The following is a 23447-nucleotide window of genomic DNA, read 5'->3' as shown; positions in this document are numbered from 1 at the left end:
GGTCAATATGAATGCACACACAAGGAACATGCAGTCCCACCAGCAGCTGAAGAGGACATAATTGAATATTAATTGAATGTATTATATGCTTATAAATACAGAACAAGGTTATTTTAAAAGGTTAAATATTATTTTAACTATGTTCACAGTGTTAGACTGACAACACTATTCCAAGCAATAAAGTCTTGATTGGTCCAGATTTCTGACCCTTTATTTTCTAATTCTGCTGTGCAGAGAATTAGAGAGATTGCGGTAGACTAAGTTGGTGTTAGTACCTTCTCTCTTCTTTGGTAGTACAGAGAACTAGAGAGATATTTATACTAGCTACATGTAAAAATACAAAAAAATTATATTTTTCTAGTAAATACATAGTTGATTAAAAGGTATACTACTTGATAAATTGTTAGGTAAAAATTAGGTGAAGTAATGAATGTATGCTACGCTTCGCACTGAAATAGTTTTGTGAACTCACTCTCCGATTTGGTTGCAACCACCAAAATATAGTTGACATATAGCTGACAAAATAAGAAAAGTACTCTAGAGCAAGATAGGGTACTGCAAAATAAGAATAAGAATGTATTTATTGACTAGCACCTCCACACCTTCAATGAACCTTTAAAGAGAAATGAAACCCTCTAAAAAAAAACACCCTGCAGGACAAAGGACAAAGGCATAATGAGCTAGTATGCATAGCATACTAGATCATGATGAATTGCTTACCTGAGATCGAAGCCCCCGAATCGACCCTCGTTCACCTCCTCAGTCGCCGCCATGATACCCGGAGTGCCTTCCGGGTAACGCCGCTCCGGCGCTGTGATTGGTCGGAGCAGCGATGACGTCACTCCGGCGTATGCGCATGAGAGCCGTCAGTGACGGCATGATCGCCTCCACTAATGGAACACTCAGTGTGCCTGCACCGTTGTCTACGGTGCGCATGGGCCATAGACATTGGTGCCCGTTTTTAGGAAAATATCTCCTTAACCATGTAGGTTAAGGAGATATTTCTTGCACCTACAGGTAAGCCTTAATCTAGGCTTATCTGTAGGTTAAAGTGGTCTGTAAGGGTTTACAACCACTTTAAAGGAGAAAGTTGGGGGTTTAATAAAACAAACCTATATACTCACCTTCATGCTGCAGCACTGGTCTGATGCTGCAGCTGTCCCCTGTCAGCTCTAAGCCTGAGAACTGAGCGATCGCAGTGTCAGTCACTGCTCTCCGCTCTGCCCCTGCATTGTTCACTGGAGCACTGGGCAGGGGAGGGAGCAGGAGCAGCTGGCTCCAGCTCTCAGTGGAGTGCTGAGAGGCTGAGCCAGCTGCCGATCAGGAATCTGAGTGGATTCTGACAATATGGTTGAATAGCATATCACTCTACTACACTGATAGGTGCAGTCTTCTGGAACTCATGTTGAGTGACTGTCCTGCTGCGTTATAACCACAGGGGGTTGATCATTCAGAAAGGGTTCGGTGACTGTAGGAGGTGGGGAGGAAAGGCACTGATGTCACAATCTCCACATGCTCCAGTATTTTCTTTTACTTTCAATGATAATGGTAAATAGGATGAATAGAAATGAAGAATCTCTCTAACAGGGGACACAGACAGCAATATGAACCAAACAGATGTTCTAATCTTTCTCCACTCCAAAATTAAAAAAAAGTTATGCCTTTTAAGCTTCATACACACGATCGGACTTTGTACAAACTTTCCTGTGGACTTTAGTACAAAGGGCGTTGGCCATAAATTTGTGTTGCATATACACAATCAGACTTTTTAAGCAACAAACACGAACGTAGTGACGTTTCAACGTACTGACAACACCTCAAAAGAGGACATTCAATTACTCCAGCGCCACCCTTTGGTCAGCTTCTGTATTGTTGTCTGATCTTTTGCAGTGGTTCGGAGCATGCGTGTTTGTACTTTGTACAAAAGATGGTTTTGTGTACACACGATCAGACTTTACTCCTATGTAGTCAAAAAGTTTGTCCGTTCGCACAGCCAACAAAAGTCCAATGAAAACCGGAAAATGTTGTCCGATGGAGCGTACACATGGTTTGATGTTGCCTTAAAACAGCTAATTTGCATGTTTGTTGTCAAAAAGTCTGATTGTGTGTACGGGCCTTAAGTTACACTTTAAGTAGAATTACACTGACTATAAAGCCTCATACACACGATTGGACTTTGTACAAACTTTCCCGTGGACTTTTGTACAAAAGGCGTTGGCTGTAATTTTGTATTGCATACACACGATCTGACTTTTTAGGCAACAAACACAAAAGTAGTGACATTTCAACGTACTGACGACACTTCAAAGTCACTCCAGCGCCACCTTTGATCAACTTCTGTATTTTTGTCTGATCTTTTGCATTGGTTCTGAGCATGCCTGTTTGTACTGTGTACAAAAGTCCGATGGTTTTGCGTACACACGATCGGACTTTGCTCCATCGGATTTATGTTGGCAAAAAGTTTGTCCATTCGCACAGCCAACAAAAGTCAGATGAAAACCCAAAAGGTTTGTCCGATGGAGCGTACAAACGGTCGGATGTTGCTCCAAAACAGCTAATTTGCATGTTTGTTGTCAAAAAGTCAGATCGTGTGTACGATCCTTTAGGCAATACTCATTAGACATTTATATGAACCTTAAAGCCAATTATCTTGGCAACTCAGCTTTCACCCATGTATTGATATCATCCACTTACCATGAACATTTCTCATCACAGAGATGTTTATAGTTCATCCCAGGTAATTAAATGCTTTGATAAGATGCTCCAAGTATTATACAGTAAGCACCTTTTACTTTAAGGAACATAAACCCGCATAATATTCTCTGTGAACTGTCTGTCTAGTTCAGAAATAATAACAAAAAAAAATAATAATAATAATTTGAAAACTAAGATACTCACAATGACTGAACTGTGATGACAATTGATCCAGAGCAGCGGTCCTGAGTGGGAGAGACCCTTCAGTGGATTGCTCACCAAGAAGTATTTTCTTAGAGCTGGAGAAATACTTTGGCTTAATCTGGAATTGCTGAGTATGCCCATGTTGGAGGTTCATGGTTCGGGGCTGTGGAGGTATCATCCTGTGTAATACAAAAATGGTGTTATATTACAATAATATGATAAAACTAAACAGTTTGAAAAAAAATAGTATTACTTCTAATAAAATAATAATATTTCCTTGTCTGTTGAACTCTGATCTTTCTTTGCTACTAAGGATGGCTGTACCCTTTATACCGCCAGTGTATCAGATTTGAAGCTTTAAGTGCTAACAACATTTAGGTAATGAAAAGAATTATGGCCCCAAAAAGGGATATACTTGAAAGCCAGCGCAAAAGGAGCAAGACCAGTATACAACCCTCAGTGGTAAAAGGACAAGGGGTGATTACTAGTAAATCTCAAGGCAATGTTCATGAAAACAAAGTCCATGTAATATAATGAATCCATTATAGAGGGAATACACTGTTACAGTGTCAGCAGTACCGAGAGGTACCGTCAGAGGTTTCTCCTTTAAGCGAGTTCTGGAGTTTTCCTACCAAAAGCAAGAAAGCAAGCAAGCAAGTAAAAACAGAAATAGAGAAAGGTAGAGAGAGCACCAGTGTCTAATGCTACATACACATGACCGGACTTTTCGACAGCAAAGGTTCGACAGAGCGAATCCGTCGGACAAGTCGATCATGTGTGGGCTCCATCGGACCTTTGCTGTCCACAAATCTGACGGACTTTAGAAATAGAACGTGTTTCAAATTTTTTCGCAGGAACTCCACTGGACCCAGTTCATACAGAGAAATCCGTTCAGTCCGACGGATGAAAACCGACACTAGGGCAGCTATTGGCTATTGGCTGTGAACTTCCTTATTCTAGTGCAGTCGTACGTCATCACGTTCAAATCCAATGGACTTTGGTGTGATTGTGTGTGGCCAAGTCCATTCATTCGGAAAGTCCATCGGAACTTTGTCGAAAGTCAGTCGGAAAGACCGTCGGACCTAGTCCGTTGAAAAGTCTGCTCGTGTGTACGCGGCATAAGTGTAGCGATGTTAGGAAAATCAATAAAAATACTACTACACTTAGACAGCAGAGCTCTCTCTCCCCCTACTTGTTTATTTGATAGATAATGCCCAGTGACCTCTCATCCTTTGTCCCAACATCACAAGCAATTATATTTAAAGTGTATCTAAAGCCAACACTTTTTTTTTATTTTGGATAGAGTAGGGGAGAGGAAGAACAACTCATGTCTTTTTTTTTTTCCCATCTGTGTCTCATTAGGAAGATTTCCCTCCAGTTACTGTTCTGTAGACTCAACAGGTAGTGACATGAATTCCTTTTAAAGTGAAGGAAATGCGTTCTTAGACAGCTGTCACAGGAACAAATGTTCCTTAGGAAGATGTCCCCTTTGTTCCTATTCTGGTGGCATCTCAAAAATTTGGATTAACCTTCACGTTCATTCTTAATGGCATTGGTGATCAGGACATTTAAATTCCAATTGAATATGACTAACTGCTACTAGCTTTTTTGATCAGAGTTTCACAGCTGCTATCTAGACCAGCCTTCATCAACCTTTTAACATGGAGGAACCCATAAAATAACATTCTAGTCTGAAGGAACCCCTACTAATTATTACTATACCTACAGTTTTACAGTACGTTAGTGTTATGATCACTGGAACAATTCTCCTTACCTTTGTGGGATTTTTTTTGGAAGAATCCCCACTTACAGATAACTTAAAGGTTCATTGTTGTCACTTGGAATTAATCTGAGAGGCATATTTTGCATATTGCTCAAGGAACCCCTAGAAACCGCTAGAGCATGGGTGCCCAACCTGTGGCCCCACCAGCTGTTGCAGAACTACAAGTCCCATGAGGCACTGCGAATTTGTGACTCCCAAAGGCAGAGGCATGAATGGACTTGTAGTTTTGCAACGGCTGGAGGGCCACAGGTTGAGCACCCATGCGCTAGAGCAGTGGTTCTCAACCTCAGTCGTCAAGTACCCCCAAAAGGCCATGTTTTGGGTATTTATCTTAGATAAAACAGCTGTCCAAAATACCAAGCCACTGACTCTGATTTAGCCCCGGTTCCCACTATTGCGATGCCAGACATCGCATGTAATGTGCAGCTCACTGCTGTTCACATTACATGCGATGCCTGTGCGGGTGCGATGTCAGCCATACAGATAGTATGGTTGATATTGCACCACATTCGTTGCAAACACACACAGGACCTTTTTTTCAGGTCCGACCAGAATCAGATTGCATTTCTGTTCACACATATGCAATCCGATTCATGTCCAATCTGTCAATTCGCAGTGCTATATGCGAGCTGAAATGGAGGTGTCGACATGGCCTGTCGGGGGTACTTGAGGTCTAAGGTTGAGAACCACTGCACTAGAGGAATCCTGGTTGAGAAAGGCTGATCTAGACATTAATAGAGAGCTGCATGAGGAGAGAGAGTGCAAAAAGAGCTTTACCAGTCTATACTGGCATTGCTAGATGGAACAGCAAAGAGCATAGCAAGGGTTTTTAACCTTTTTCGCTGCTTGAGCGGTGTTTTAAACACACATGCAAAAATCTACTTTTTTTTTAACATGCAATCACACTTAAAGCAGAGTTCGACCTGATTTTACTGCTTTACATTTACAGCATTTACACAGTTCCATCGTTCTAAAATGGAAAATTATTATTTTTTTCTCCTAAAGGGTTACCTTGTTAGGTTTTTCAGTGGCCTTTCCTGTCTCTGCCACCCGCGGTTATGGCAGCCATATCCGGCGGCGCCCTGTCTCCTGGGAGCTATGTGTCCTTATTCCCAGGAGTCAGTGCGGATGGCCACCACTCATTCTCGCGAGAGCTACGAAACCCTTAAGTGGCACAATTCTCTTTCTTGCCATCACAATGGTGTGGGCACTTCTGTCGACGATGCCAGTTATGATGGCAACGTGTACATACTGAGCATGAGTGGGAACACGCGGTGCATGCTGGTAGCTCAGCATCAACATATCCAGGAACTGTATGCTTATGGGCTTCACATGCCCACAAGCAGTAAGAACTTTTAAAACGGTTTTTCATACGAAAAAGGACACCGGAGGATATACTTGATAAAAAAAGTGAGTGTTACATTGAAATTATATAAACTGAAGAATTGTTTAAAAAAGAAAAAAATTACAATTGTCCTTGGAACTCCGCTTTAAACCCCTAAACATGATGGGGGTTATTTACTAAAGGCAAATCCAGTTTGCACTGCAAGTGCACTTGGAAGTAAAGTCGCTGTAGATCCGAGGGGGACATGCAAGGAAAATAAAAAACAGCATTTTAGCTTGCACATGAGTGGATGATAAAATCAGCAGAGCTTCCACTCATTTCAGATCTACACCTTAGATTTAGAACGACTGCACTTCCAAGTGCACTTGCAGTGCAAAGTGGATTTGTCTTTCGTAAATAACCCCCTATATATTTTCTGGATTAATTCGTAAGGTTATTTGTGCTTAGAATTCTTTGGTGAACGCAGATATTTTAATCTGTTCAGAAGTTAGTTATTTTGAGCTGTTAAATTTGAGAATTTTTATCAAGAGGGATCAATGTACAACACAAGAACAATGCATTGATACTGCAGACTATACTATAAAACTGGTAGATTTACAAAAAAGTCATATTTCTTCTGTGTGTATAAACAAGAAACTACTGAAACTAGTGGATTTATATAGCAGCAAAATAATTTCAGATGGAAATTATGAGGCTGACTATATATTTAATTTAAGAAAGGTTTTCTTTAATATGCAAAAAAGAAGATTAAATAAGAAAAAATAATAGTTAAGTCCTAGAAAGGTGCTCCAGGGGCTAAGGAGTTTTTCCTATTTTCATAGATCAATATATGCAGCAAACTTGGAAGGCGCATGCACTATAAAACTGTTGTGTAAAAAGCATGCCTTTCTTTAAAAAAGTGTTTTTAAAAGAAACCAGTAAACCGTTATTTGGTATTTCACTTTAAAAGTGCAATATGCAGAACTTAACAGAAAATAGCCTCATGGCTTGTTAATTACCACACTGAAACTAGTGTGGGAGCTGCATAAACAGATGCCTAAGCAATCTTCACTAACATAATCCCCATGCCAATGCATGCATAAAGATGAAATAGCACTAATAATGTTGTCTCTATCAAAAATAATGTTAAGGAGACACTGGCAGCCTACTAACATTCCAGTCTGTTACTTTTCTTATCTCTTATTCATATGTGTAACATTTGACCAATGAAAAGCATAACCTTAATGATACCAAATTAAGATTTTAAAATCATGTTCAAAACACGAAAATCCATTGGGTCTGAAGTTCCCAACTACAAGATCATGAGTTGCATTGTGGCCCCCTGACCCCTTTAGAACTATAAACCTACAGTATCTAACATTATCCTTTCATAAGAACAGTTAATAAACTGATAGCAGTTGAAGAATTCTGTTTAAAGATCTATACGGAAATCAAATTCTGATTGTTCGTTTATTAATCATAAAATGTTCACTTTTGACAATTACGAGTACCTGGAGCCCTTGCCAGACAATCCACACTATCCAGGATGGAAAGCTATTACCAGATAGCAAGGAATTGTGCTGCAAGTTTGAAAATGGCTTGCTAAGCTATGGCTAGACTTGCCAGGCTTCATAAGTTTGTTGCACAATTGCAGAAAGTCCACATTGCATTACCCTAAAATCAACTTTCTTTGCATACATTCTACAAGTCTTCTGCAAGTTCTGGCTGAATTTTCATGCTGTAGACTTTCCGAGCTCTTGCTGTAGACTCATCACTACAACTTTGCTGTTGCTGGAGAATCGCCATGCAAATTTGCTACAGATTTGGAAAAGTGTCAAGCAGAACTTGTGCTTCAAGTGCACAATTTCCGAGTGAAAATGTGCAGAAGTTAACAGACTTAAGGCCCATACACGATACGAAAATCGAAAGTAAAATTTCATCCAAACGATCTGCTGATTTTCGGATCGTTCGTATGGTGCTTTTGACAGCTGATTCTGTTTTTTCGTCAGACAAAAGCCAGATGTGCAGACTATAAAATTTTTATCGTACGTGAACTCAACGTCTGATTTTCATTTAATTAGTGCGGTTTATGCACGAAAAAAAAAATGGTTAGAGCAAGACTACGCATGCTCAGAAACAAAAGAATACAGACAAAACTATTCAACATATAACATCACTTCTGAAGTTGTATTCTGTCATATACGAGAATTTTCGTATAGTGAGTAATCTCTTCCCTTACGACATGAGACTAGCATGCAACAAAAAATGGAGGAATGGTAGTTCCGAAAATCTGATTGTGTGTACGAGGCTTTACAATACAACACTGCCACAAATTTGTGTCGAGTTATCCATGCTATCTGGGTTGTTCAATGCGATAGAGCTACAAAAAATATGAATGAATCATTTGAGGACACATATGTAATCTGTTGAAACTAAACAAAATGACTCAGCAGTTAGATTGTTCTTGTGCTATATAATGTTAGTTATGAAAGTATTTACAATATAGGTTAAAGTAAACAGAACCATATTATTGAAAATACTTGTATATATATCATTTTATTTAAAGTAGCAGCTTCTGCTGTGTGGCGCAGTGGTGGTACCTAAAGAGTGGGTGCATGGATCTTTTGGACCAGCTGTTTTTTTATATAATGTTTTTTGTCTGCTTTGTTTTTTTTTTTTATTGTGGAGATCTAGCTGCAGGCATGCGCTATACTTTCTCTAACTGAATGCATTTCTTCTTGCAGATACTTCTCTTGCCTTTCCCCTTTTTATCTGTTGTATGTCTGTACATCATCTGCTGAATACAACGTTTCTGCCCTGTTCTGTCCCATTCTGTCTCCTGTGTGGTTTTTCCACTTTCTTCTTCATGCTGGAATATGCTTATCTGACATAGGTGTGCAGCTCCTTGTTTGCAATACATATAGCATTATTGTGATCTAATTAGTCTATTCTTCTTGAAACCTTCTGTTCCTGCACAAGTTGTAGGGTTGCAACTGTAGAGCAGAGATAGGTGTTGTCTTATAGAGGAGGAGTGCATAGGACCATTGAGAAAGTAAATCCAGTTCTGATTTGGACATATGCATAGCTATTCCCTGGTGGAAAACCAGTGACTGTGATTCTCCATCAGGCTCTGCCCCACAAAATACAAAACTTTGCAGACAGTGTGGTGGTGTTGCACTGAGGCCAGAGTGTACATATGGACGCAACAACAGGTATATCTACAACAGGTACATTGATCTGTAACCTGCACATTTCTCACATTGAAGTATGACAGAATTCTAGAGTTTCTTAGACATTCTTTATGAATTCCACTGATAACGTTTATTCATTCCCCATCAATAATGTGAACAATTTTACTAAACCAGGGTTAATTTATATAACCAAGATACAAAAGTGCTCTAAAATAAGTAATCCAATAGTGGTGAACTAACCAAGCAAAGTTTGGCTTGCTGGACTTTCGCCGAACACTTGAAAAATTTGTAATCCCCAAGCAAAGCATTCAAACCCTATTGAAGTCTATGCAAGCTAAATCTTGCAATGTTTTTCTGGCTTTTCTCAAGACCAGCTTGCAAGCTTTTGGAAGAAAAAGGCATGGGTATCTGGACACTACCATGGAGGATATGTATAAATGCAAGAAGAAAAAATACCCGTAAGGAGTGGGTCTTTTATTGTGGATTAAAGGGCAACATTAAAAATACATAATTTCCTCAACCCCTTAACTGCCACTGGTAAGGCTTATGACAGTAGTTGTTGGTGGTTTTACACACCCTCCTGTCGGCTGCAGTGACCAAAGTGTTTGCACATTCCAAAAGCCACCTGTCAACTTTTTTAGGAAAATACAGCCATCCAATTGCTTTGTGTGACCCCTGACCTGTGCCTCCACTCTAGTGCGAGCCCCCACCCTCTTACCATGCTTCCTGTCCCACCTGTGAACCTGGGACCAACATTGACAAGTGTCGCCGGGTGGAGGAAAGGGAGACGTGCATCTGCTGATCTCCCCTAGCCAGTATGAACCGGGAAGTGACATGTAAAACATCACATCCTGTTTCCAGTGATACTTTACCTGGCCCTTGCCTTGCAACCAGGGAAGAAGCTAATGAAGCATGACATAGGGTATTGAAGTTGCTGTTTTGCAGGGGCATGCAAATTTAAAGCTTGACATGTTTGTATCTATTTACTCGGTGCAACCTTGTCTTTTATAATTTACCAACAAATTGGGTAATTTGGGTAATTGGGTAAGTTTTTGTGCCCTAAAATTAACTTTAATGTATTTTTACAAAAATTCTGCGTTTGATAAAATGTTGCACAAATGTCGTGACACAAAAATTGGAACTACCATTTTATTTTCCAGGGTCTCTGCTTTCAGAAATTGTATAATGTTTGGTGATTTTAACTAGTCTTCAGGATTGAAATGCAAACATGGCTCTGGCAGCAAAAGGCTTAAATAACATGCCCAGGAGATGTCTAAAACCTGCATGTGAATTTACATTACACACCTGTGCAATGTACTCCTGTAAAAGTGATACAGTATATAAAAAACAAACAAATGCAGATAAATAACAGTTCCTGGCCAGACTTCTTCTGTTTATAAAAAACGATATGGGATGCCCCTCAATATCAATACCAGGCCTCTATCCAGTTGACCCCACCTTCAAAATCCATACCAGAAACTTATCGGTATGTGGCACAGTACACATTTATTCTAAACAAGACCCTTTTAATTTTGAAGGGGACCTCCCTCAAAAAAACAAAAATAAAATCGCATTGAATCTCAAAATCAAAACAAAAGTCCCTTCAGTCAGTTATAGATTTTAAGGGGAGCTCCACGTAAAAAAAAAAAAAAAACAGGCAACAGCATAGAATCATGTTTAACGGCCACTTTTCCAGCTTGTTGATGGGGACATGGGCATTCTTGGGGATGTGGGTGTCTGTGGAGGAGGACTTGTTAGGATCATATAGTACCATTGTTACCCATTCACAATTTTTTTTTTAAATAGTCAGTATATACACAAAAAAATTTAAAATAAACATTATTCCTCAATTTAAATCCAACTTTAATCATATCGTCCAGCGATGTAAATTCTGGCGAACATGAAGCTGTCATTAACTGGTGATAGTTATACTTCCACTAAATTAATTACTTTTGGTTGCAGCATCTGGAGGTTTGGTCAGGTGAACTAGCTAAATCTGGCCATTTAGTTCATTCAGCAAACTGCAACTCATGGTTGACTCAAACTCAAAGCTTATCCCTATAATGTAATATACTTATGTGTTAGAATTTAAAAACCACATCATACTACAAAATCTCAAATTATTTTAGTCAAATAATAAATGTGTTCCACATTCCATAGCAGATCTTCGTAACTATTGTGTGTAAATCTTTTGCTAAATATACAAGGAACCAATTTATGTCTTACACAGCTGGCAGCCCAGAATCTCCTCGATTTTTATGTAGTATAGTAGCCAGTTGTATGCAATGTTCTGCTTTGTTTCTTAAAGAGTTTCTAGATGATGACCACCAGGTTTTTTAGACTGAGAGATTTAGTTCAGGATGTAGCTTGGTAGTCAAAAATGGACCACCCACTGGAAGCCTCCTTTACTTTAAGATTCTACCATTTTTTGAATGGCTTAAATGCAGTTTTAAACGCAACTGTAATTCAATTCCCAGCAGTGAATTTTGCAGAAAGGGTTACTTTACAATAATTTATTGCAGGCTCACAGCAATGAAAGAGATTAACACATCTGGTAGAGAATCCTTCAGTTTCATGGTGATTTAGATGGTAGTAAAACACATACAAGAATGGCTTTGACTACAATGATGCCTACATTCCAGTACTGTCTTACACATACACACACACACACACACACACACACACCCAATCTCCTAACATATTTCAAGGAAATAATGAGAGACATATGTGACAGGCTTAGATATTCTTACATACATAGAAGCTGTAAAAGATCTGACCCAGAAAGGGATGCATTCTTTGCACTGTAGCTTACATGGAGAGGAGTCTTAGCATTACATTTTGTTTAAGACACAATTATTAATATTATTATTAGTCAGGATATAATTTTTTATAGCACCAACATATTATGCAACAATCTAGTAGTGTAGGGCAAGTGGTACAAAAGGTAATAACTGTGGGGGGTGAGCTGATGGAAGAATTAAAAGTTCAGTTGCTAGCTTAAGACAGGATAGACTTCCCTGAAGAGATGTGTTTTCAGGGATTGCCTAAAAGTGTCTGGAATAGGAGATAGCCAGATTGAGGTAGAGAGTTCCAGAGGATGGGGGGCTATGGAGAAGTCCTGGAATCAAGCATGAAAGGAGGAGGCAAGAGAGGTAGAGAGCAGTAGGTCTTGGCAGGAGCGGAGATGATGGTTTGGATGACAACTGGAGACAAGGTTGGTGATATACCTCAGGGCAGAGTTGTGAATGGCTTTGTATGTTGTTGTTAGTATTTTTAACTTAATTCGCTGGGCAGTCAGAAACCAGTGAAGGGATTGGCAGAAAGGGGTGGCAGGCACTAAGCGATTGGCAAGGCTGAGGAGTCTGGCAGAAGAATAGATGATAAACTGAAGAGGGGATAGTCTACGTAATGCAGAGGTAGGCCTATGTGAACGAAGTTGCAATAGTCAAGATGAGAGATAACAAGTAGTTTGGTGGTATCATGCGTTGAAAAGGGGCAAATATTAGAGGTGTTACAGAGGTGAAATCTACAAGATTTTGACAACTATTGGGGGGATATTACAATCTTGGTTTTAGAAAGATTTAATTTGAGAAAGTAGTGTGACATCCATGTTAATATGTCAGTTAGTAACTTAGTAATGCGAGAGGAGGCTGAAGGAGTGAGGTGAGGAGTAGAGAGATAGATTTGGGTGTCATTTGCGTAGCGATGGTAATGGAAATTGTGGAAGGTTATCAAGTGACCAAGAGAGGAGTTGTAGACAGAGAATAAAATCTTGTAGAAGTTGTAGGTAACATTGAAGGAATGCTGTGATAGATAGGAGGAGAACCAGGAAATAGCAGAATCCTGGAGACCAAGAGAGTGGAGTATATTAAGGAGGAGCAGGTGGTCAACAGTATCAAAGGCTGCAGAAAGGTCTAGTAATAAGATTATGGAGTAGTTAGTGGCTGTTGGTTTTAGCAGTTAGTAATTAATTTGTGAGTTTCAGTAGGGCATTTTCTGTGGCATGCTTAGAGTGAAAGCCAGACTGTAAGGGATCAAGAAGGTTGTTTTCAGTGAGGTAGTAGCTCAGACGGTTGTTGACTACGTTTTCTAAAAGTAGAGGTGAATGGGAGCAAGCAGATAAGTCTGAAGTTGCTTTGGTTGGTGGGATCCAGTGAGGGCTTTTTAAGTGTGTGGGTGATCTGTATATGCTTTAGAGGGGAGGGGAGGGTTAGGTGCAAGTAGAGAAGGAGTTTGAAGATGTGAGTAAGAGACCATATGATAGAAGGGAATAGGAGCCAGGGGACAAATAGGTAAGTGGGCATCTGAGAAAAGTTTGGTAACCTCTAGTCGAGTCAAAAGAGGAAAGTGCTGAATGTGCTGGTATGTTAAGTGGGCAAGATATCTGTACAGGGGAGATGTCCTTGCAAATTGCATCAATCTTATAGTGATTGGCAATCTCTTGGGCAGTGAGTGAGTTAGTGGGTGGTAGTAGTGGGAGACTAAGTAGAGAGAAAAAATAAAAGAATCAATGAGGACTGGATGACAAGGTATTAATAATGCCGCGTACACGCGTAGCCGACTATCCGACGGACTTAGTCTGGCGGACTTCCCGCCAGACTGTCCGTCGGACTTTCCGAACGGGCTACTTGCACACACACGGCACTTTTTCAGCGGACTAATACGGCGTACCAAGTCCGCCGTACTATACGCCCTACTTTTGAAATGAACGGGCTCGCCCACACAGGCAGGGGGAAAGTCCGCTCATTTTGAGCGCGTCTCCAGGTAGGCGGGGCCCGCGAGGGAGATGCCGCTGGCCCCGCCACCTGGTATGGACTTAAAGGGGAACCCCAACGCCGAAAAAAAACGGCGTGGGGGTCCCCCCCCAAGTCCACAACAGACCCTTGTCCGAGCACGCTACCCGGCCGGCCAGGAAAGGAGGGGCGAGCGAGCGCCCCCCGCCTCCTGAGCCGTACCAGGCCATGCAGCCCCCCACCCCAAAGCACCTTGTCCCCATGTTGATGAGGACAAGGGCCTCTTCCCGACAACCCTGGCCGTTGGTTGTCAGGGTCTGCGGGCGAGGGGCTTATCGGAATCCGGGAGCCCCCTTTAATAAGGGGGCCCCCGGATACCGGTCCCCCCACCCTATGTGACTGAGTATGGGGTACAATGTACCCTTGCCCATTCACCTGTAAAATAAAGTACAAAAAAAACACAACACACAAGATAAAATAGTTTATTGCACAGCTCCGGGGGTCTTCCGTCTTCGGGGGTCTTCTCGCCGGACTCCTCCGCTATCATCTTCTAGCTCTTTTGCTAGCGGAGGAGCCCGGCATTCTTCTTCGTCGCCGCGGCCTCTTCTTCCGACTTCGTGGGTCTTGTCCCCCTCGTTGGTTCTTCTGCCGGGCCACTGCGCCTTTTTATAGCTCTTTTACAGGCGGTGGCCCAGTCTTCTGTCACCGCCGCCGCCTTCCGTTCTTCTTCTTCTCCTTCTTCTCCTGGAGATGTTGACTCGAAGCTCTCTCCGGCCGCAATGCCATGGATGCGCTGCGCGGCGACTTATATAGGGACAATGGGCGGGGTCATCGGTTGATGTCACATGGGTTGATGTCACATGGGTTGATGTCACATGGGTTGATGTCACATGACGACAGTCCCAGCTTCCTCCGGGACTGTGACATTGTAAGGGGGCGGGGTCACCATGTGACATCAGCCCATGTGACATCAACCAATGACCCGCCCCTTGTCCCTATATAAGTCGCCGCTCAGCGTGTCCCTGGCATCACGGCCGGAGAGAGCTTCGAGTCACCATCTCCAGGAGAAGAAGGAGAAGAAGAATGGAAGGCGGCGGTGATGGCGGCGGCGACAGAAGACCGGGTCACCGCCTGTAAAGGAGCTATAAAAAGGCGCAGTGACTCGGCAGAAGAACCGAAGAGGGGGACAAGACCCCGGAAGAAGAGGCCGCAGCGACGAAGAAGAATGCCGGGCTCCTCCGCTAGCAAAAGAGCTAGAAGAAGATAGCGGAGGAGTCCGGCGAGAAGACCCCCGAAGACGGAAGACCCCCGGAGCTGTGCAATAAACTATTTTATCTTGTGTGTTGTGTTTTTTTTGTACTTTATTTTACAGGTGAATGGGTAGGAGTACATTGTACCCCATACTCATTCACATAGGGTGGAGGGCCGGTATCCGGGGGCGTTCATTTCAAAAGTACGGCGGACTTGCATACGCACGGCCAGATTGTCCGCCGAAATGCGAGTCCGGCGGGAAGATTGGAGTGCAAAACTACTTTCTAAGTCCGCCGTACTTTCGGGTCAAAAAAGTATGCCGGAGGCTACACACGGGGGGAATGTCCGGCGGACTTCAGTTTGCCGGACTTTTCCACCCGATTGTTTGATCGTGTGTACGCGGCATAAGGGTGACAAAGTTGGATTATCTGGTAGCATGGAGGCAGGAATTGTATTTTAGGAGAGCAGATTTGTATAGTCCTGCAGGGATTTAGTTTTACGCCACAGTTGCTCAAATGGTTTTTTTTTGTTTTTTTTAGGTATTATAATCTTTTTTTTGTGTGTGTGTGTGTGTGTGTGTGTGTAACACCACTTTAACTTGTTTTAAACTTTTTTTTTTTTTTTTTACATTTTGTCAGTTGCTTCCTGGTTTCCATGCCTAGGCAAATAATGTCCTACATCCCATGAGTCTTTAGGAGAGGAAGAGGAGCTTTCCCAGCTAAGCACACCCTCCTGTCTGCATGCCTAAGGTAAGGTCAGATGGATTCCAGGAAGTAAATGCTACATGAATCATCTGTCCTTACTTCAGGTAGCCGTGGCCAGAAATGCTAGGGGGTGTTTTTCACAGTGATTTCTCAGCAAAATAAAGCATGAAGACATGGATGTATGGGTGAATTTTCTTTGAATATTAAAAATCCATTAAATAGCGTTTTTGGTTTATAGTGCTCAGTTGCAGAGAAGTTCTGCCTTAGGTTAACAGGGATGGTAAAGTCACCACAAATGATAGTGGGTATTTCAGAGCAGAAAAAGAAGGGTAACCAGGCAGAGAAGTCATCAAAACAGCATGATAATGGAGGAGGCCAATAGTACACTGTAATGCTCAGAGAAATTGGAGAAAACAGATGAATACAGTGTATCTGAAAAGAGGAGAGGGATAGAGAAGGAGGGGTAGGAAGGACTTAAAAGGTGCTCAGTGTGGATAGAAGGAATGCAACTCCATTTATTTTCCCCCACTAGGTCTGGATGAGGCAGTCCAGTGGAGGCCACAATAGGAGAGGGCAGCAGTAACTGACTAAAACAGAAGAGATGCAATACTTTTCAATGCTGTGCATTATTTTATCATGGTTTTAAAACATATATTTTAAATACTGTTAGTTAGTAAATGTTCTATTGTACATATTAGCAGAATTCATTACATGAAAATTATATTATTGATTTTTGCAAAATATTTTGTATATAAAATTTGTATCACATGTTATTGTGCCTTAAAATACCACTAGTTTATGGCTGCCATTAATTGCTCTAAAATATTATGAGGAAAGTAGAAAATAGAGCCATTTTATGTTTGAGATAAAAGTAAATTTTTTCAACGCAAAAACTAATAACTATTTATGTATATAAATGGTATAATTATAATACACATAATTTACAAAGAATGTCGACTGAACACCTATACAGTATTTATGTGAACTTAACATTTTAATAAGAAAACTACAGTGAAATTAATTTTAAATATACAGCAAGTGAACACTATTGCAATGTTGCATATGAAATATAGATATTAGTAATGCTGCAATATGTCCCCATAATTTATCATGGGATTTTTACTAATTCTTTTTACCAACAATTATTTGTTATCTACTACAACGTTTTTCCTAGTATGTGTATGTGCTAAATCATTTTCATATCCACATGCACAAGTGCACATAAAAATGCATGAAAAAACACTCCTTTCATATGCACATGTCTGCACAAAATGGAGAATAGGTACAGAGCTGCCAGAATCAACAGTCACTAAGTCAAAACTTAGTGAGAATTTCACCTAACCAACTTACAATTACATTCCAAAATCATTGGCGTGAGGTGATCAGTACAGTCAAGCACCTGACCAATGTTGACCTGGAAATGAACATGGAGGCCTCTCTGCTTCATCTTTCAGAAAGACCGTTCAGGAAATATAAGGCCTCCCTCGCAATCTAGTTGCTGAATGCAGCCAAGGCATGCATCCCCCTTTGTTGGAGATCGGAAAACCCCCCCATGAAAATCTCTGTGGTTCTCTAAGGTAAACAAATTGAGAGACATGGAGGATCTCACTGCTATTTTGCACAACTGGGAGGAGACCTTCCGAGAGACCTGGCAACCCTGGAACCACTTTGTGTACACTGATGCATATATACAGGAGGTGGCACAAAGGAGCTAACCTTCCCAGATCCAACTCTACTCCCTGGGCGAGAGGCCCTCTATGCTCTCTGTTTCTCCTCTTCTCTTCCCCTACATCCAGCTTTTCATTCTCTGGGGACATCCACTCCTAACATCTCCCCCCTCCTTTGGTTGTTCCCTCTTTCCTACAACCGAACCCTTTTTTTTATTTAACTTTTTGAGACCCAGTGATTGGATATACCTTTCAGATATGATGTATATCCTTATTTATATCTTGCTTTCATATTGCCCCATCCCTGGGCTTATTAGGCCTAAGGGAAGCACTATCTTCATGCATTAAAGCATATATGCCTTGATCCTCTATATAAATGTATGATAGATATCCCAGCGTGATGCACTGAGCACTATCTTCACAAACGTATTCGTTGTTATGACCACATACTCCGTGCAACTCTGGGCCTGTTGTTCTCTGACTCGGCTCTTGATTACCTACGTATTTGTTATCTGATTGAGATACTGTAAACACTGTTTCTTTTGACTGTTACATGTAAATTTCTTTGGCAAATAAAGGAATTACAAAAAAAAATTTAAATTCCCAAATTACTGGTAAATGTCCCTGTTAAACAAATAAAGATAAAATAATATAGCAATTTTAATTGCAACACTAATCATATTGCAATTGAATGTTATTAAAAATGACCTCTCCCTTTCAATCTGCAGCCACTGTAATTTTCTGAGAATGCATTGCAATATGGCTACCTGGAGTTGTCTGTACACAAAGTATGTACTGACCACTCCCCAGAAACATCCTTTCCTGCTTGTGTGATTGGCTCACCAATTTTCCCACAAGTCTGCTTTCAGGCATTCCCTGCAACAAAAATTACATTTTTGGAGAGATACTTTCAATAGGGATGCAAGCCCAGGAGATTTCCTGACAGTTAATTATGAAACCACTCCCATTAGACCCACTCAGAACAGAGACACAGACAAACACACATGGATTTCTTCAGAATAACAAAAGGTATCAATATTCAACAAAGCTTCTTATAATCCTTGCATAGATTGAATCTCTTTTGCTTTTCCTGCTTCTTCTCAAGAAATGATAAATTCAGTTTAGCTAAACTTTTCCTATAGAGGTCTTCCATGCCTGTTATCAGTTTGGTTGCCCTTCTCTGCCCTTTCTCTAGTTTACCAATAACCTTTTTTGAACTGGTGTCCAAGTGAACTGCATATTCTAGATAAGGTCCAAATAATGCTTTTTAATGCATGACAATTGTTTGTAAAAAAATGTTTGAGTCTTAACATGATACATTTTGTGTGTAGATTCTCAACTTATTTTTTAACTCCTTCCTGTCAGCTACACATACAAATGTGGGAGCACAAAGGTGTGTCTGTGCTCTCGCATATATGCTTTGCTGTTTCTCGTCAGACACAATAGGCAATGCCTACTGTAACTGAAGCAGCCCAGAAAAAGCCCCACGTTCGTGCTGCCAAATATATGCTTACAGTTGTTGGAAAGGGGAGGACCAGCACTAATTTAATGTTGTAAAAAAGTCTATACAAATAACTCATATATGTTTTTTCTCATCTTTGACAATCTTTTGGAATGCCGAGACCAGACCTTGAACTGTAAGACCCAAAAAACTGGAAGGCAATGTCACTCACAGAGCATCTGCTAGTTACACTTTGGTGAGTAACCTCTCCATTGCCTCCCAAGCTACATTTTTTAAGCATTAAAGCATTAAAAAAATAATAATTTGTTCTTTATTTTGTTTTTGAAAACAATAATTACCTCTACTGAGGTACATTCTATGACCAGATCACCACTTTATTTTTATTTACACCAAATGGTAATGTCCCCTCACTGTACTTTCATCATTGGGAGGGTAACTTTCAAGGCACTTTTCCCCCAATGCTAAGTGGATAAATACAGGGTACACCCCTCGTTACTCACTCAGAAAGAAATCGAAGAAAGTAAAAACATCCGCGCTGTGAAAAAGTAATTTATTCGAAAAAAAACAATGTTTCCCAATCATGTCATCAAGCAACATAGGTCCACATCAATCATGGTGATTTGCCTAAAAATGTTGACCCACCTCTACTCTCAGTGACAGATCCTGGTGTGCTCTCTCTCCCTTTATCTTGTCTACAGAACTACTGATTTTCATAAAGATTCACTTCTATTTGAGTGTATCCCGCTATAATAAAAGCAACGAAAAAATGTGTTATACTAAAGCTAAATTCTATCCTTAGGCGTCCCACTGCCCCAAAAGACCCCCCAACCTTTTGGTCTGGCCATGTGATTTCTCAATGTCCTCTTTTGTCTGCAGTGGGCAAAATGCTAAATAGATCAGTACTCATGTAATGAAGTGGTGCTGTTTCTTCAGCATTCTCCTGTTTGTCCAGGGTGGCTTTGTGATGTGCCCCCCAGGGGTTTTGTCCTTGATGCACTGGACTTACAATAAGTGGGGTTGAATGACACTCAGTGGCATTCCACCAAGAAGAGGACCCTGAGAGCTGCTTTTTTATTTTAATGGGAGAAAAAAAGAAGAAAGGCTACCTGTAAGTACAAAAAAAAGAGGTGGTTTGAGGTTAGAAAAAAATGTATACACAAATTGTATTTAATTAGTAATAATTTGTGTATATTTTTTTCTAACCTCAAACCACAATGGGACTTAATGATGTAACCTTTTTGTTGTCATAGTCTGTGTAGGATAAGAGGATCCCACCATGGTTGGGACATTGATTTTACCACGGTGACTCTCTGGGAGAATGAATTTATGGGCAAAGACTCTCAATTTTATATTGCTTTCAGTTTTTTTTGTTTTTTTTTTTTGTAGCTGCTGGTCAAAATATATATGGAAAAAGAGTAATGCTGGAAGTTTGGCTTTAATATACAAAAAAATAAAAAAATTGTATATGGTTGAGTTTGATAAACATGTGACCTTAGCGTACTGTACAACCATGTAACAATGAAGATTCCTATAAACCAGGCTATAGTAAACAGTAAAAATATAAAAGCACAAAAGCATAAAGCACTGTATAAATATGAATGCATTCTAAAAAACAATGATAGATAAAGATAAATGTTTAAACCAAGACCAATAGTTAAATAATATCTCCATGTTTATATGATTAATTATAGCCAACACAAACTGCTCAAAAGTTATTTTCATTAACAAAGTGCTTACCCAACGGTAAAAATACTGAATACAATTTTTTTTTCATCTGGTCAATGGTCAAGAATATTCCAGCACACACAAAACACAAGAACATTTATCATTTTCAAAGAATGTGCTGAAAAATGGTGCATTTCAATAAAAGAACTGGGAGGACTCTAGTGCATAAGCAGCATGGGGCTGTAGAGAATAGCTGGTGACCAGCCAATTAATCATACCTAGAGCCCTGAATGATGGTGAGTTTATGATCAGGAGACCTACTCTGGGTAACATGAACAAAGGAAAACTGAAAGTAAAAAGATTAATTGTCAAACCAAAAGTTACAATTCTTTATTCCTAGGAGTTTCAATGACTTCAAGAGAATATTGTAGAGCTGCATATCCTAACAGATTTTAATAGACTAGCAATTACATTGTTAAAATGATAAAAGGCAAAAGTAAATATTTGAATGGTATACATGTTGTGTATGTTAAACACAAAATTAATGTATAAAGACTAGAAGAATGTATTTTTGTTACATATACACTGTAATCTTTTTATTTTATTTTAACATGCAATGGAACAATGGTATGTGAAGTTTAGTTTTTTACTGGCAACACATTTTGTAGGAAGCCTAAAAAGTAACTCTAAGCCCTTGTATACGCGGTCGGACAACCCGACAACAAAATCCGTCGGATTTAATCTGACGGATTTTGTCCGAAACTGGTGCTGCATGCACATGGTCGGACAAAGTTGTTGGAAAATCCGATCGTTTGTAACGTTGATGATGTTATTTCGTTATGACGGGACTACATTCAGGCTAGTAGCCAATAGCTTTGGTCTAGGAATTTGATCTGAGCATGCGTGGCACTTTGTCCGATCGGAATTCTCGACAAACGATCGGACTTTGTCCGATCGGATCATGTTGTTGGAAAGTTTTATAGCCCAGCTCTAAAACTTTGTTGGTCGGATATTCCGATGGAAACAGTCCGATGGAGCCCACACACGGTCAGATTATCCGACAACGCGGTCCAATCGGACTAGGGGCGGCACAGTGGTGTAGTGGTTAGCACTCTCACCTAGCAGTAAAAAAGGTCACTGGTTCAAATCCCAACCATGACACTACCTGCCTGGAGTTTGCATGTTCTCCCTGTGCCTGCATGGGTTTCCCCCAGGTACCCTGGTTTCCTCCCACCCTTCAAAGACATGCAGGTAGGTTAATTGGCTTCTATCCAAAATTGGCTCTAGTATAAGAATGGGGACCTTGGATTGTGGGCTCCTTGAGGCTAGGGATGGATGTGAGTGTGCAATGTAGAGGGATAGGGACAATTGTAGACACTCACTCAGGTTGAACTGGATGGACTGGTGTCTTTACTCAACCTTACTAACTATGTAACTATGTAAAGTCCAACCGTGTGTACAAGGGCTAAGAAACAATTAGCTCAATCAGCAAGTGAACTACTATGCTATGCAGCACCCCACCAAAAGTCAATTTACAGTTGCTAAGAACTGAGATTTTTGTTATCTATTTACTTTGAGACTTTGTAAAGTCACCACAAGGTAAAGAAAGGGAAGTCAAAATTCAGCTTAGACTTTTTTACCTCAAAAGAACACTTGAAAAACCATTCAGATCTTGCCCTGCTAAAAATTGTTATATCTACAGCTCAAGATACATGAGCATAATCAGTAACTACAGATATAATCATAGAATCAAAGCAAACAATAACATTTAAATAAATATAGTGACAAGGAAAGAAAAGCCGACAATGAAAATGGTAATGTCCCCTTCCATTGGTTGTCAGTGAAGAAATGCCCCTTATATTGATGTTCAGTGCAGAAGCAGCTCCCTTACATTGGTGGTCATCAGAAAAAGGCCCCTTACATTTAGGTTAGCAGGACAAGGACCCTCACATTGATGGACATTTATAGGAAAAATCCCCTTTACATTAGTGGTTTCATTACAGGTTAGTTAAGGAACCCACAGCAACCCCTGAATGAACCCTAGAGTTAAAAACCCTGGTTGAAAAAAGGCTGGCATAGAGAAAGCATTGCCAGGGCTCATGTCTAATGGCCGAGCAGCCACATCTGAACCTCACCACGACTATATAGTGTCAATATATCCTTTACTTTCCACTGAGCAGAGATGAGCGTGACCCATTAATATGGCAATTGTATTTGTTATAGCTTATAGGAGAAATTCATATTAAGTGAACGGGTTTAAGATAAAAAGATCTTTCAGGTCAGTTTCTAATGTCTGACCACAATAAAATGTGTATTTGTGACCAGCATTAACAGTTTAAATTGATTGTAAAGGCTTGTGTTTTTTTTCCTAAAAGAACAAACATGTTATACTCACCTGCTCCGTGCAACAGAGCAGTCCCTTTCCTCCTCTTCTGGGGTCCCCTGCCAAAGGTCTCAGATCCTCCTTCATTCCCAGTGCTTGCCATGGGGGCACTTGTGTGGGCTTGAGCTGGGCTGTGTACATCTTTACGCTGTGAAAACACAGAAAGATATAGCAGCGCTGCTGCTTGTGGGCACTGTGCTAGATCAAGGTCAGGTTGTGGTATATATTTAGGAGGGGCTGGGGAGGAGATGTTCATGGAAGTTTTTTTTTTTTTTCAATGATGTTCACATATGCCTTATTTTTGTATTGTAAACATAATAAAACTTTTTCCAGACTTAATAATCTAATAATATCACCCCTATTTCAGGTTGCATGTAAAAAAATAA

General features: G+C 40.4%; 1 protein-coding gene across 4 annotated transcripts in view; it reads right to left on the bottom strand.

The window, feature by feature from the left end:
- The window catches only part of LTBP1 (latent transforming growth factor beta binding protein 1), a 466869-nt gene that overhangs the window by 302594 nt on the left and 140828 nt on the right, over positions 1–23447 (bottom strand). For all 4 annotated transcript variants that reach the window (XM_077486428.1, XM_077486427.1, XM_077486431.1 and 1 more), the window contains exon 4: positions 2899–3077. In XM_077486428.1, the coding sequence (XP_077342554.1) occupies positions 2899–3077 (179 nt within the window). The remainder of the gene's footprint in view (positions 1–2898; positions 3078–23447) is intronic.

Source organism: Lithobates pipiens, unplaced genomic scaffold, assembly GCF_037356315.1.
Source record: "Lithobates pipiens isolate NorthernLeopardFrog02 unplaced genomic scaffold, aLitPip1_a1.2 Scaffold_18, whole genome shotgun sequence".
Lineage (NCBI taxonomy): Eukaryota > Metazoa > Chordata > Amphibia > Anura > Ranidae > Lithobates > Lithobates pipiens.
This window is presented reverse-complemented; position numbering and strand designations above follow the sequence as displayed.